The sequence below is a fragment of the Crocodylus siamensis genome, chromosome 5 (assembly GCF_052110815.1).
Source record: "Crocodylus siamensis isolate JL-2025a chromosome 5, ASM5211081v1, whole genome shotgun sequence".
In the NCBI taxonomy this organism is placed as follows: domain Eukaryota; kingdom Metazoa; phylum Chordata; order Crocodylia; family Crocodylidae; genus Crocodylus; species Crocodylus siamensis.
Genome location: NC_143399.1, coordinates 174,011,372 through 174,026,092, shown reverse-complemented (window position 1 = coordinate 174,026,092; position 14,721 = coordinate 174,011,372). Strand labels below are relative to the sequence as shown.

The following is a 14,721-nucleotide window of genomic DNA, read 5'->3' as shown; positions in this document are numbered from 1 at the left end:
CCTGCAGCAGCCAGGGAGAGCCCTAGGCTCCCCCTGGGTATTAGCCCAGTGGCTGGCAGGCAGCATGCAGCCAGGAGGCAGCTACCAGGGTGGACTCCACCATTGAAACCCAGGTGGGGCAATGTTCCCCTGCCCCAGTAGCAGAGACTCCCCAGCCTCTGCCTTGCGATTGAGATCTGGGAGCAGGGATTAGGAGAGTCTTATCTCCCAGCCCTAGCTCTGTGGACACAATCACAGAGTGCGAGCTGGGAGCTCCCTATTGCTGGGGCAGCAGGATGTTGTCCCTGCCTGGGCTCCAGTGGCAGAACCTGCCTCAGCAGCTAGCTGCTCCCAGCGGCTGGGAGTAATCTCCTTCCCCGTTACCTGGATGACCAAGACTAAGCGTCTGCACGAATAGATGGTGATGCTTACCAGCAGTAATTTTCTCTAATCTCAAGTAAAGCATCCTGTGTAGACAAGCTTAGTTTTACCTAAATAAATATGTGGCAGTGCTTTATTTCAGTGAGAGTTTGGGGTCCTCAGAACTTTTCAGGCTCAGGATCTCTACTTAATGTTCTTTTAACCGTTTTTTTTTTTAAATAAAGATTAAAGGAATGCTGCAAAGTTAGGTAGGTTTTATTTTGTTTTTTAAAAAAATAAAAATAAAAACCCAACCATCTAATGCAATATCTATTGGTAATAGTGTATTAATATCCTAACATTCCATACAGTTGTCCCTATATTTGTCAGCAGCAGCGATCCTTCATGGTCAAGCATGATCACTCTCACAGGTCAAGTAAAGCGTTGTCAGTGAGTCCATTGATGGCTAAGAAGGCGGATCCTAGAGCTGCTGACTTGCTGGCAGATGCCACAGCTGGTGGTTAAATGGAGGGTCAAACCACAGATCATCCTCCTTGGAGACTTCAATGCAAGAGTTGGCCGGGGCTTTTCCTTGAGGAGGGGCATCACTGAGAAGGAAGGAGTGGCCAAGGCCAATTCCAGTGGGATCTTTTTACTCAGTAAATGTTCAGAGCATGACCTTGTCATTATTAACACTATCTTCAGACAACATGACAGATGCAAAACAACATGGCAACACCCCTGGTCAGAACAGTGGAACATCTTTGACTAGGTCATTGTAAGAACACATGATCTAAAAGGTATCAATATCACATGTGTCATGAGAGGAGCTGATGACTGCTGGACCCATCATCATTTAGTAAGACCGATCATGTCCATCAGGGTTGTGTTGAAACATTGTAAGCAACCCAAATCAGTCTGAAGACAGTACAGCATCAAATGCCTTCAAAACCCCTAGACACTGTGGAGGTCTTCAGACACATCTCAGTAAAAAAACTCACCAATTTTAGGATTGAAAATGATAACACTTGTGTTGAGGAAGATTGGCAAGCTCTAAAACAGACCTGCCCCTGTGTTAAGCCCTGTACATTTTGTTTGGCTAAAGCATATCTTCCAGAAATACATCTTGTACTGATTAAACAATAGCAAGAAATGCTGAAGTTGTCACTTTTCTTGGTAGTTTGTTTTAGTGTAGATAAGCACTGAGATCTGGTACTCAGTTGTTTTTGCGTTAGAATCCCTAAAACCTTTCTTTGGTTACTATCTTCCAAGATATTGTTCTCCATTCTCTAGGTGCAGTGTGCTAGATGTTATCACTTTGTACATTTTAATATATTTTGTTTTTGAACAGGCCCAGGTGACCAAGAGATTCACATGGCCCTGTAGCACTGCCTGAATCTCTATTTAACATTCCAGTTATTTCCTATTTACACCCAAATCATAAAATATGTCCTAAAGCATTGGGGTCTGATTCTGAAATGGCTTCTAAATGCTTTCTTCTCTTACTGTGGTCTGAACTAATTCTGCTATGTCTCTGTGACATGAAAAATACTTTTATTATTTGACGCAGGTACAGAAGAAAAAGGGGATGTTTTCACAAAAACACTGTTTTCACACTCTTGTACTGACAACTGTTGTCAGCAAAAAAACATTTCACATGGGAATGTTTGAACAGTGACTTTCCAGCTTTTGATATTAGGCATCTGTATAGCAGTCCTTACAGAGCTCACTTTGCCTTCCACCACCTATCTTGCATCTCTAGCCTACACTAAGCAGGCCAGCACCCCGGGCCCATGGAGCTACAGCATGCAAGCAAAGGAACCAGGACATAGAAACAAATGTTATGGACCAGAAGTAAGGAGAGTGAATCTTTTTTGTTATTTTATACAAATATATGCCCACAAATAATAAAGAGCAAAGTTGGAAACAGCAAAAGTAGCTATAATGAGCAGAGATCCAGGTTTTCTGTTTTCCATGGAAAAACAGAAAAAAATACAGATTTCCCATTTTTATCTGAGAATGTGGATTTTCCCTTTTGGAAGAGAAACCCACGGATTTCCCCCTTTTGCAAAGAGCTGAGTTCCAGCCTGCAAGAGCTGTTTACAAAAGGGGCAGGAAAACCCTCAACCCTGCCCGGAGGGGAAGGGAGAGGGGGAGAGTGGGGCCTGACACTCGTGCTTACCAGATACTGCTTCAGGCTCACTCTTCTTGCTGGAGGTAAGTCGGGCAGGGGGGAGCTGCCTAGGAGCTGAGGAAGCAGGGAGGTTTGTAGCTAGCCGGGCACTCTGGCCGGGAGGGGGTTGCAGCCTGCCCACTCACAGCTGGAGTGCTCAGCCACCTGCAAACCCCCTGCCGCTCCCAGCCAGCTGTAAACCCCCTCTCCTGGCCAGAGTGACCGGCCAGGGAGTGCCCAAGCTGGCTGGGGGCTGCGGGAGTGAGGAGGCTGCAAACCACCCGTGCTCCCAGCTGTAGTACCCAAGCTGGCTGGGGGCTGAGGGAGCGGGGAGATTTGCAGCTAGCCGGTCACTCCAGCCAGAAGCAGGGCAGGTTTCAGCCTTCCCCACTTCCTCAGCCCCCAGCCAGCTGGGCACTTGGACCAGGAGCAGGGAGACTGCAAACCCCCCATCCCCCGGCTGGAGTGCCCGGCCAGCTGCAAATCCTGGGTCGCAAATGCTGCGCTCCCCACTCTGCAGCCCTCCCCCAGGCCCTCTGGAGTGCAGTGTGTGCAACTGGGCAGCAGGGCACAGCAGGGCCATGCACAAAAGCTGCCTGACGCTGAAAGCTCCATGCTGCCTTGGCCATGCTTTCTCTGTGTATGTGGGAGCAGAGCAGGGTTGTGCCCCTCGCTGATGCCCCCGCCTGGATTAACCATGGATTTGGGGATTTTTATCAGAGAATTTGTGACTTTTTTTTATCATGGAAAACCAGGATCCCTGAGGAGGAGTAAATGTCAGTGAATGGAGTGGATGTTGTGTACAGATTTCCCTCGCTTTATGCTGTACATGTGTTCTTGGAAAATGGCACATAACTCAAATTTACATAAAGAGACCCCACTTTACAATGTAACAATCAGGGATATGTTCCAAGACCTCAACTGTACTGACCCCTAGACCCATTTCTACCACTTTTACAAGACAATTTTGGTACTCATTAACAGCAGACAGTACACACAAGCACAGGGCACTATCATAAGGGGTTGACAACTACAGAAATACGTGTCACAGACAACGAGTGAAGAGCACAGATCCACACAGGAGACTATATTTTAGTGTGCATCACTCCCACAGTGCACTGCACAAGGCAGCTGACTGTGGGCTTCCACCACACTGATTGCATAAGAATATACCTCGCATATAAACAGATTTTTGGTATGAAAAGGGTCATTGCATAAGAGCGAATTGGCACGTACGGAACCTGCATAAAGTGAGGGAAATCTGTATTGATATTTCTGCTCCACAGTGGACATCCTCATTTAGTTTTCCTTGCTTGCAATACTGGATATAGTGTCTTTATAGAAACCCATCCATGATCTAGTGCAGCATGAACTCTGTCCACAGTCCATCTGAAAGTCTTGGTGGTTGTTGACATCACTGGCACTTCTACAGATGTTTTCTATGGATTGAAAGTATTTTAGACTTAGGTAATGGCTTTTAAACCCATGTTTCAACAGCAGTCAGCCACCTTTGATTTGAAAGAGTAATATTTAGTTTGGGACTTTTTGTAGCTGAAAGAACACTTTAAACTGATGAGTTAGGTTGTTTGGTTACTGGCTGTAGCTGCTTTGTGGTAGCCCTGATTTCAGTCTGTTTACTTCATAAATGATAGGTGATTGTATGAATTGTGGATCATCCATAAATTGCCCCTAGTAAGAATCCCACCCAGAAATATTTAGGATCAAAAGGAAATGTGATTCCATTATGCTTTAAAACACCTCTCCCTGCCACTTCTTCCCTGCCTGGATTTTCCAGTAGTCTCTCATCTGTCAGCCATCTCTGCACTCCTTTTCCATTACTCCTTCAGTAGTGTAAAGCATGACTTGTTGCATAAAATGAGCTTAGTTACTGCCAGGGCCACCAGGTCCTTTCCCTTGGTTCAGATCATCTCGTGTTTTGCTGTATTTGTTCTTTTTAGCATTTCTTCAGATGTCTCAGCCAGTTTTTCTGAACTGCAGTAATTCCTTCAACATCATTAAAAGCAATCCACATGAATTTCTTTATAAAATCTATCCTCTTGCCTTTAGTTAAGGGAGGAGAATTGGATTTGCAGATAACTACTGTACTTTATACTAGCTCTGAATTTCTTGCAAAAGAAAGTTAACTTTCCTCTATAGAGGAAAAATGTCTGTAATCCAAAGAGTAGCCATACATTATTTCAAAATGTGCCTCTGTTCCCTTGTATTAGAGAAAGGAAGATCCTTTCCTTATATCTGTCATTTATTTTTAGCATAAAGCAGAATAATACTGACAGTTTCTTAAATGCAAAGTACATATACAGTTACTAATATTGATGCATCAAAATTAATATTTGCATCTCAAGCAAAACCAAGGAAGTTATTCTTCCACTTTACTCAGCACTGGTGAGACTGCAGCTGGAGTACTGCATCCAGTTCTGGGTACTACACTTCAACAAAGACATGGTAAAGCTTTAGTGTGTCCAGAGAGGAGCCACCTGTATGACCAGAGACTTGCAAGACAAGCCATATGAGGAAAGGCTGAGGGACTTGGGCCTCTTCAGCTTAAAAAAAGAGAAAGCTGAGAGGGGACTTGGTAGCAGCTTACCGCTACATCAGGGGAATACATCAAGGGCTTGATGAACAACTGTTCACCAAGGTACCTAGAAATCTTCGAGAGGAGACTGGACGGTCAACTTGCTGGGGTCACATAATCCCAGGTGTCTTTCCTGCCCAGTGCAGGGGGGCTGGACCCAATGATCTTGCGAGGTCTGTTCCAGCCCTTACAGTCTGTGAATCTAGGAATACTTAATTACTTGACATACTGGTAAAAGCTCAGCAAATCCTCTAGCTTCAGAAACCTTCATATCAAGCCAGGGGGTATTACAGTTCACACTTTTTTTTTTTTTTTAGTTGAGAACACTGACCTGTCACTATGATTTGGATCTAGAAATAAGCTGTTAATTCTTCCTGCATCAAAGTGTTGACCTAATTGGTTTAACTACAACCTGTAAGCAAATATCTTAATTCACAGTTCTTCTCAGATCAGAGAACAGGGTTTATTTTTGTTTCCAATACATAAGTTTGCAACACTTTCCTTAACTAGAAAAATTGCATAGTGCTTAAAGAATAAAAGTAGCTATTGAAGTTAAGGCATGTTGCCTGTATTGAATCATTTAAATTATATACAGTCCTTATGAGATTTCTAGGACTGAAGCCTGCTTCTCCATATGGGTCTCTGGACCATCATTTCTAGCTTGCAGTACTTTTTTCCAGATGAATCCTAGAAAGGAAGTGAAATACTGAAAGAATGATGCATTGATATGGAACTAAGAGGCTGCTGGTTTGTATGTTCCAAAATGGGGTGTAAAGATACTCTTGATAATACATAAAACCTATGGAATTTCTTTACTGGCTTGGAAAAAACTTGAGTTGAAATATTGACCTCTGTATAGTTGATGTCAAAACTCCCAATTCTACTTCTTAAAATAGAAGTCCTTCAGATTTAAAATGTCTTGCTACCATCAGTGTTTCACAGTGGATAGACAGAAAAATTTCACTGACCCTGCAAGTGACCTCTAAAAATCAGCATTTAGATCTGTGGTCAGCAATGGTTTCTAGAAGTGGGGCAGAATGATTCAGCTCAGGTCTAAGGTAGGTCAGCCCCAGGATCACTAGTCTCTCTTCTCCCTGGGCCCTAGGGCCGCTTCTCCCAGTGGCTTGACTGTGGCAGGGGTAAAGCCCCCAGCTATGGGATAGGCAAAGCCCCCTGCCACTGGGACACTGTTGAAACCCTTAGCTCCACAGGACAGATCCAGGCCATGGCTTGCTAACCCCTGGTTTTGAACATTTGCTTTAGGCACTGAAGTTTAAAACATTTAGCTCAAGATTAGAAGCTACATGGGCTCTTTCTGTCAGAGTTGTTTTACTTTCAAGTAGGAGTTTATCTTACAGTACTCTCATAATTTGAAGCTCTGTTAATACCCAAAAAACCTATTAAGCAGGTAAAGTATTACTAGATTAATGGACATATATATCTGGAAGGTGCATTGATATTTGCCAAATTTATAAAAGAAACATAATACCTCTGTAAAAATTTGAAATTTTTAACAAATACAATGTACCTGGTGACTTGATGGCTTTATAGTATGTATAGTTATGCTTACACACATGTTAAATGCCTGTGTCTGTTCTAAAAATAATTAAGCTACTTCTAAAACCATAGAAGTTTTTATAAAAACTGTTTTCCCACAGTGAAATGTCCCTGTTGGGTATATCTTACCTGGCAGTGTCTCATTTAGGGAGATGGAATTACATACAAAATTCTGTTGAAACAGAGTGGAAGCAAGTTATATTGCTGGCAGTGTATTTCTGCTGATTATTCAATCTGTGCATAGTAAATAAGTCTCTCTCTGTCTCCAGAATCCAGCCATTCCAATGCAGAAGCTACAAGATATTCAGAGAGCTATGGAGCTGCTCTCTGCCTGCCAGGGCCCAGCAAAGAACATTGATGAAGCGACCAAACGTAAATACCAGTTTTGGGATACACAACCTGTACCCAAACTTAGTAAGTTTATCTGTGCTTGTGTAGCTAAAAGGAATAGGAACTTTAACGGAACTGAATATTCTGTAAATGCTATAAAACAAATAAGTTGCACTGGTTGAACATAATTCCTTATCAAGAAGTGTTAGGCTTTGGAAGTTAATTCAGTTTCTTTTAGCCATCTGAAATTAGGGTAATTTTGTGGTTGATTTTAAAATAGAATGTTTATGAAATAGTATTAGTGAAGCTCATTCTACTGTTTAGTGTGGAAATAGGAAAGATTGTATACTGAATCTACTTGGTTTGACATTGGGATGAAATCAAGAATTATAGAGCTAAAAGATGTCATACTTTAGCAAAAAGAATAATTCTGTTTGGTAGCATTAAAAATGGTTAACCTCTTATGTGGAGCAGCTGTCAAAGAGGGGCAAACATTCTTGTTATCGAGGAAGAGGTAATGCTGTTACATGCATATTGATTTTCGTGAAGCTAATTCTTCTCTTCTACACGTAACTATTTTTAGTTCTGATTGTCCACCTATTTGTCTACTGCATACAGTACCTAAAATCACACTGATTCTCTTGTGTAGCCAGTCCACTATTATGAGTTCAATGTACATGGCTCTTTCCCTTCCTCATGATTTTAGAAGAAGCCTCTTGTGTGGGTTTTTCTTTATATTGATCTGCTCTCTGCTAACATGCAGCTGCTGAATATGTCTAAAAAAGACCTGTGATATAGACAGTGGCTGGTTTCTTCCCCCTTTGTTTTCTTCCTGTTAAGCTGTAGCGCTAATTCTAGGGATTCTTGTTTGTCAGTAAAGCTTGGAGGCTGCTCTTCTCCGTTCTCTTGGTCAGTGTAGTATCCTTATGAGCACTCTTTTAGGGTATTGTCTGTATAGCTGCTGCTATTTCAACTAGTACATGTTCCCTTGCAGACTCCGATGTTATACAAAGAATGACCGCAGGCTTGGTTGGTTCAGTGGCAAAGGCTTGGCCGGGTTTATTACTGGCAGAGCACCTATGCACTAGCATGCTTGTCCAGCAGGTAACAAGGTGTTAGCCCTGGATGCTTGTAGCAATGTAGGCGCAGCTCACATTTCCATCCCCTAGGTAAATTGTCCAAAGTTTCCAGTCCCTTGTACACATGGATCAGAAATTTTCTTTATGCCAGATATTTACTTAGAAAATGGTAACATCTCTACCAAATTATCCTTATCCTCCTGGCTCCTGTCATTATCATGTGTGTTCTGGACTCTGTGCCACCAGCCTTAACAATCAGCTTCATCTGTCAGCTTTGTCAGTCACTTTTGTCAGGGCGGGAAGCCTAATTCCTTCTAGTCTACATCCTAGTGGTATGAAGTCAGCATTTGGTGAGGTCTGCTTTGGTCAGTGCTCTGGCCTTTATGTGAATTGTTGTATATGTTCACTGATCAGTGCTTGTATTAATCGGTACTACAGTGAGGCCATAGCATTGCTTTCAGCAGTAGTTTTCAGAGATGTAACTGGAGCCACCTTTCCCAGTCCTGTGGACTTTTCTACCCAGGTAATTTAGTGCAGAATAAACTAGGGGGTAAATTTAAAGTGCAGCAGCAATCCTCGCTAACTTTCTACATGGACACACTTATTTCCTACCAAGGATGCTTTTCTGTAATACAGGTAATCTAGTTACATAGTCTAATCCATAGTGAGAATGCTTTTGTGCTGTAAATTCATTCACCTCCTAGTTTATTTTGCAGTACCTTCATGGTGTAGATCAGGGGTGGGCAATTATTTTGAGCGGAGGGCCACTTACTGAGTTTTGGCAAGCCATTAAGGGCTACATGACAGGCATCCAGGGGCAGATAAATATTAATTTTCTAAATTTTTTAGGGGCCCCGCAGGCCAGATAGAATAGCCTGGCGGGCCGCATCCTACCCCCCCGGGCTGCATTTTGCCTACCCCTGGTATAGATAGTCCCTGATGCTGACACCCTTCCTTCACTGCAGAAGAAGCACCTGAGGATGCTCTGCTGTCCATTCAGTTCTGTTTAATGAGAACTAAAACTATGGTCATCCGTCACTTTCTGGGTGTGCTTTACTGTGGGTTGACTAATTAGCTCTGCAGTAAAACGTCATAGTCTACACATGTGCCAGTATTACACTCAGTAGATTAATAAATTCCATCATAAGATAGCACAGTCACTCCGCTGTAAGAGTACTGTAATTATGCGTGATCAAACTCACATGTAGACTGTGACGGGCTGGCTGAGGCACAAGGATGCTAAAGTACAGGGGCTGTCTGCCGCCTAGCCCCACACTGTAGCACTGTCATGCCCCAGCCTGCCCCACTGCCACCCAGGGCTAACCCCCCAGGTCTGCTTCACCCCGACCCAGACTGCTGTGGCCCTGAGCACACATGTAAATGCTGTGGTTTGCACCTGAGTTTGAGTCAGTTTAAATGCTCATGTAGATGCACCCACTGTTATAGAATTTGTGTAAACATCATTGACCCATTAGAAATAATGTATTTCCTAATGTTGTTCATCTCAGGAAGCCTATTCCAGAGTCTGGCAGATAATGTGCAACTCTGGTCTAACAGAGGAAGAGGGGGTCACATTTTCAGCTTCTGAAGTTGTGAAGAAAGGCAGGATAACTCTGCATTAAGTGTCTAATTAGATAGAACTGATTTTTTTTTTTTTTTTTTTTTTTTTTTAAATAGTGATACTTAAAATGAGTTTTGCATTTCCCCTGCAGCCTATCAAATGTCCTGGTCCTACAAACAGACATGTAAGTGAGTACTCCCACTGAGTTCCTATGTATTAGCGTTTGTAGGATCACGGCCATTGCTTATAAAGCTCTGCTGAGGTACAACACACTTCTCTAAACAAGGCTACAGTTTGGTAGCTGTTTATGTGCTAATAATTTGTTATTCATTTCTACTCTGCAAGCAAATAAAAGATACCAACTTCAGTAGAAAGTCCTAAGCCTGTGTATGTATGTGTTCTGCCGAGGTAGTGATACTCCATTTTAAGAGCGTTATAGCCTAAGGGAGTAATGTAAACTATTATTTTTTTCTCAACGTATTTAAGAGGCTTCACATTCCCATTTCACAATTATCGTAAATTATGTTACATGAAATTTACTTTAAAAACAAATGTGGGGGTTTTTTTTAAAATGGCAATTTAATTATTTTAATTTTCTCCCTTTTTATAAAGATGAAGTTATAACTTCTCATGGTGCAATTGAGCCAGATAAGGACAATGTCCGTCTTGAGCCATACTCTTTGCCACAGGGTTTTATGTGGGATACTTTGGACCTGAGCAATGCAGAGGTGGTAAGTAAAACATTCTGTAGGTACATGCAGAATCACTGATGCCACGTTCTAGTTGACATATATGGGAATAAATCTTTTCCTGTTTTTGATGTGTATTTTTTCAGCTAAAGGAACTGTACACATTGTTAAATGAGAATTATGTAGAAGATGATGATAACATGTTTAGGTTTGATTATTCGCCTGAGTTTCTCTTGTGGTAAGTAATAAGTTCTAGCAACTGCTTCTAATGGATTGCATAGTGTTTCATACCTTTTTAGGCATTAATTTCTAATTATTTTTGTGTCTAATTCTAGGGCACTGCGTCCTCCAGGCTGGTTACCACAGTGGCACTGTGGAGTTAGGGTGTCTTCAAACAAAAAATTAGTAGGATTCATAAGTGCTATCCCTGCCAACATCCGGATTTATGACAGGTAAATTGCCATATCTCCTTTGCATTTGTACAAATATGAATAACTATAAACAAATAATACACTTTAAATGATCTGTCACTGTTAGTGGGAATTCTCTGACTGAAAGGAATGAATGCATCTATCAATAAAGAAGCAGAAGAAACCTGTACACAGGTCTGAAATATTGTAGGAGAAAGCTTCCTGAATTCTTACAGTGATATTCAACTGTAAGCATATATCCACCTCAGAAGCTTTCTGCTGATGTAAAGCATAGACAGGCTCAGGTATTCTCTGACCCTTTGGAAAGTCTGAAAAAGATGGTCAGTCAGTTACAGTTCCTTAGCAAGGGTTACCTTGTTCACTTGCCCTCAAACACACTGTACTAATGTACATACACAAGCCCCAACCCCTAGAGATAGTGTAGCTTTGCTCACTTAGTGTCAAGTCACTAGCCAAGTCCTAACACCATTCAGACACGACAACAGTAGTTTGGGTCAGCAGCAGAGCATGAAGAGGAGCATGGCCTGTTTGAAGTGCTTCTGCCAGCCTGGTAAGTTTGCATTCTAGACATAGCCTGTTTGTTGAGCCAGAGCACTGAAATCATAAACTAAGTAGTATGAGCTGTGGTATTTTTTCTCTCTTTCCCTCTATTCAAATGGTTTTCTGGGCCTTTAAATCCAGCATCGTGGGCAAACTCCAAACTCATTCAAACTGTAGTTCTGATAAGTTAGCAATCTGTTTGAGCAGAGGGCTGAAACAATCCATCTCAAGTCTGAGGCTGGCCAGAGCTTCTGGACTAGCTGCTGCCACGGCCATCTCTCCTTATTGCCCAGCCACAGGCGAAGCCCCTTGCTGCCAGAACGTTGCCAAAGCCCTCCAGCTCTGCAGGTCAGATCCAGTGGGTCTGCAGGCTAGATTCAGGCTCTGGGCCATAGGTTGCCAGCCCCTGTTTTAATTAAATCTTCCTGTTCCAAATTTTTAAATTAGCATGACTTACATTTTAGAAGCTGCATTATAAAAACTAAAATTTTATCTAGGCCTGGAAAATAAAACTATTTTAAGAAGAAGATGCTGTTTTATGAAGTTTTACAACCATTCTTTTATGTAAAATTTCTCTTAGTATGAAGAAAATGGTGGAAATCAATTTTCTTTGTGTCCATAAGAAATTGAGATCTAAACGAGTAGCACCTGTCCTGATTCGGGAAATAACCAGAAGAGTAAATCTGGAAGGGATTTTTCAGGCAGTTTACACTGCAGGAGTGGTACTCCCCAAGCCAGTTGCCACTTGCAGGTAACTTAGGTGATGTTTGTAGCAATATTGCTTCCAAGAATGGTCATTTTAAAGAACGTTCGATGTTGCTGTTCATGAACAAGCTCATCAGTGCTCATCTAATTGCTGTAAATTTCTAGTAAAATAAATATTATGTGCTTGATTCTAATCCAGAGGATAGGGAAAGCTTCTTCACAAAAACTTGGACAAAACCCCTTCTGTGATTAGAATCTTAGTTTATGTTTCTTCGTTTGGCCTTAAGTGGGAAGCAGATTAATTTAAACTTCTGTTGACTTTATGATCAAAACTATGCTAGTAGTAACAGTGTTTTTTAATTCAGTACTTGCGTTATTCATGTGACTTATTTCATGCTGAGGCACCTTTTTGTGAACGCATTTCTTGTCAAAGATGGAAAATAGTTTCCGGGAGTAGTATGTTACTATTGTTTAACCACTTGCGTCTCCCAAAGGAGAGATTTGTGTTATGTCTAATAGAGGTAGAAAAAATCTTATGAAGGAAAGTTGTGGAACATTCATTACTTTCTTTGCCTGGAGTAGATTTTGTTTCTGCTACCACAAGTTCAAATCCAGAAAAATTGGTCCAGCCCTTAATCTCTTCATAGGTAGCTGAATTGTAGAATCACAGAGAAGTAGGGCTGAAAGGGATCTCCAGAGGTCATCTAGTCCACTGATTCTCAATCTTTTTGGACTTGAGGCCCCCCTCACTCCCAAACCACAGCTCCCCCCCACCAGCCCTGCAGTTGTCCCTCACTCCTGACCCACAGCCCCTTGGCTCTGCCAGTGCCCCTCACTCCCAGCCCACAGCCCCCCAACCCCCCAGCCCTGCTAATGCCCATCACTTCCAACCTGCTGCCTCTCCATCCCCTCAGTATGCAGGGCAGGGAGAGTGTGGGGCAGAGCGGGGTCATGGCCTGGCTGGCGCAACTCTCCTCAGGCTGCTTGTGCTGCTCCCTCCCACCCCATCCCACCTCCCCTCTTAATTACTGCTCGAGCTTTGTGTAGATTGCAGTACAGGATCGTTCCATAGAAGCAGAATGCTGAAGAAGGGATTGGCTTATGGGACAGGGTAATGTATATCGTATATTAAAACTAGCAGTGATATTAAATTTCATTTCAATTCTATTTCCAGGTACTGGCATCGATCACTGAACCCCAGAAAATTGGTAGAGGTGAAATTTTCACATTTGAGTAGAAATATGACTTTACAAAGAACAATGAAGCTCTACAGACTTCCCGATGTAAGCAATGTGTATGCCTAGAGAACCCTCACAGTTATTGTGAGGCCCCAAATAACCTTCCGTCTGTCCCTGACAAGGAAAGCTTTTCATTTTGGAAAGCCAGCATTTACAGGATGTGCAAACTTATTTCCAGTTGGGGAAAAGGTTATCAAAGTTGTAGAGTTAACAGATGAGACAAATTCTGAAAGCATAGATTAATTTTATTTAGAAATACCACTATCTTAAAATAATAATAAACAAAAGCCTAGCATTTCAGTTTTAGGTTAAATGGAATGGACCTGATGATGCACACTTCTTTATATACAGTTCATATGACATGTTAAGTGGGTTCACAGAGTACTGTTAGCCACAAATACTTAAACATTGCATTCTGAAATTTTTATCACACTGTGCTGGAAGGCATTTTCCCTAGTTTTGCCAGAAAGTTTTCTTTGTGCAATGCTCAATGTTGTATGTATCTCAGAATATTGGATAGTGCTTTTTTTTTCTCTTCTATGCTTAAGTTTTGTTGTCATAATTATATCAGCTAAAAGAGTGGGGGGGAAAAATCACACCCCTCCTCGTTGTTAATTTGCCAACAGAAGATTAGTGTGGCCACGTGCTGTGGTTTAAAAAATACCTTTTTGCTGTTATTGCTTATTCCATTTGAGGAATTAGTTCGAGCTATCCCAGCTAGAGGGAACTCTTAGGCTGTTCCTAAGCTCTGCAGCCAGGAGGGGGAGTTGCTAACCACGGTCTGTCTGCGTAGTTTAATCCTCAAACACTTTTTAGAAAGAGAGAACTTTTGAATAAATTTGTTTGTTTTTCCCACCATATATTTTGCAATGATAACCATGTACAGCATCTTTTTTTAAATATTGTGTCACAGACTCTTTTATACTGTTGATATTCTAAAAGTCATACAGTTCACACTGCTACTTGATTTTATCACATGTCAATAAGATAAATTTCCAATGCCATGTGCATGCTTGCACATCCAGAGATTCTCATTTGGATTCAGTGCAATAGATTTCATAGTCTAAAAGTAAATAGTAAAATTAATTCATTTTTAGGATCAAAAAACTAAAAGTAAATTTAAATAATTCTCAAACTCCTGCAGACTGTTTCAGGATGGACATAAGGAAGAATTTCTTCACTGTCTGAGCCTCCAAGGTCTAGAATAGCCTGCCGCCGGAGGTGGTTCAAGCACCTACATTGAACGCCTTGAAGAGAAATTTGGATGCTTATCTTGCTGGGATCCAATGACCCCAACTGACTTTCTGCCCCTTGGGCAGGGGACTCGATGATCTTCCGAGGTCCCTTCCAGCCCTAATGTCTGTGAAATCTATGAAATCATATGTTAGATATGTGGTAGACAATTTCAAATTTAACTCTTAGAGCTTGCACTTCTTTTCCTGTACTGTTTTTACATGGGAAACAGAACAGTTCATCATTACATTGC

The 14,721-nt window shown here is 41.8% G+C and overlaps 1 protein-coding gene across 3 annotated transcripts in view; it reads left to right on the top strand.

The window, feature by feature from the left end:
* Nucleotides 1-14,721, top strand: part of NMT2 (N-myristoyltransferase 2) — a 44,211-nt gene that overhangs the window by 20,550 nt on the left and 8,940 nt on the right. Inside the window, exons 3-8 of one of the 3 annotated variants that reach the window (XM_090047191.1) lie at nucleotides 6,932-7,034; nucleotides 10,245-10,363; nucleotides 10,468-10,559; nucleotides 10,657-10,773; nucleotides 11,873-12,043; nucleotides 13,172-13,280. In XM_090047191.1, the coding sequence (XP_089903317.1) occupies nucleotides 6,932-7,034; nucleotides 10,245-10,363; nucleotides 10,468-10,559; nucleotides 10,657-10,773; nucleotides 11,873-12,043; nucleotides 13,172-13,280 (711 nt within the window). Of the gene's footprint in view, nucleotides 1-6,931; nucleotides 7,077-10,244; nucleotides 10,364-10,467; nucleotides 10,560-10,656; nucleotides 10,774-11,872; nucleotides 12,044-13,171; nucleotides 13,281-14,721 lie in introns of all 3 variants that reach the window. The other 2 variants (XM_090047190.1, XM_090047192.1) reach the window with 2 other exon arrangements.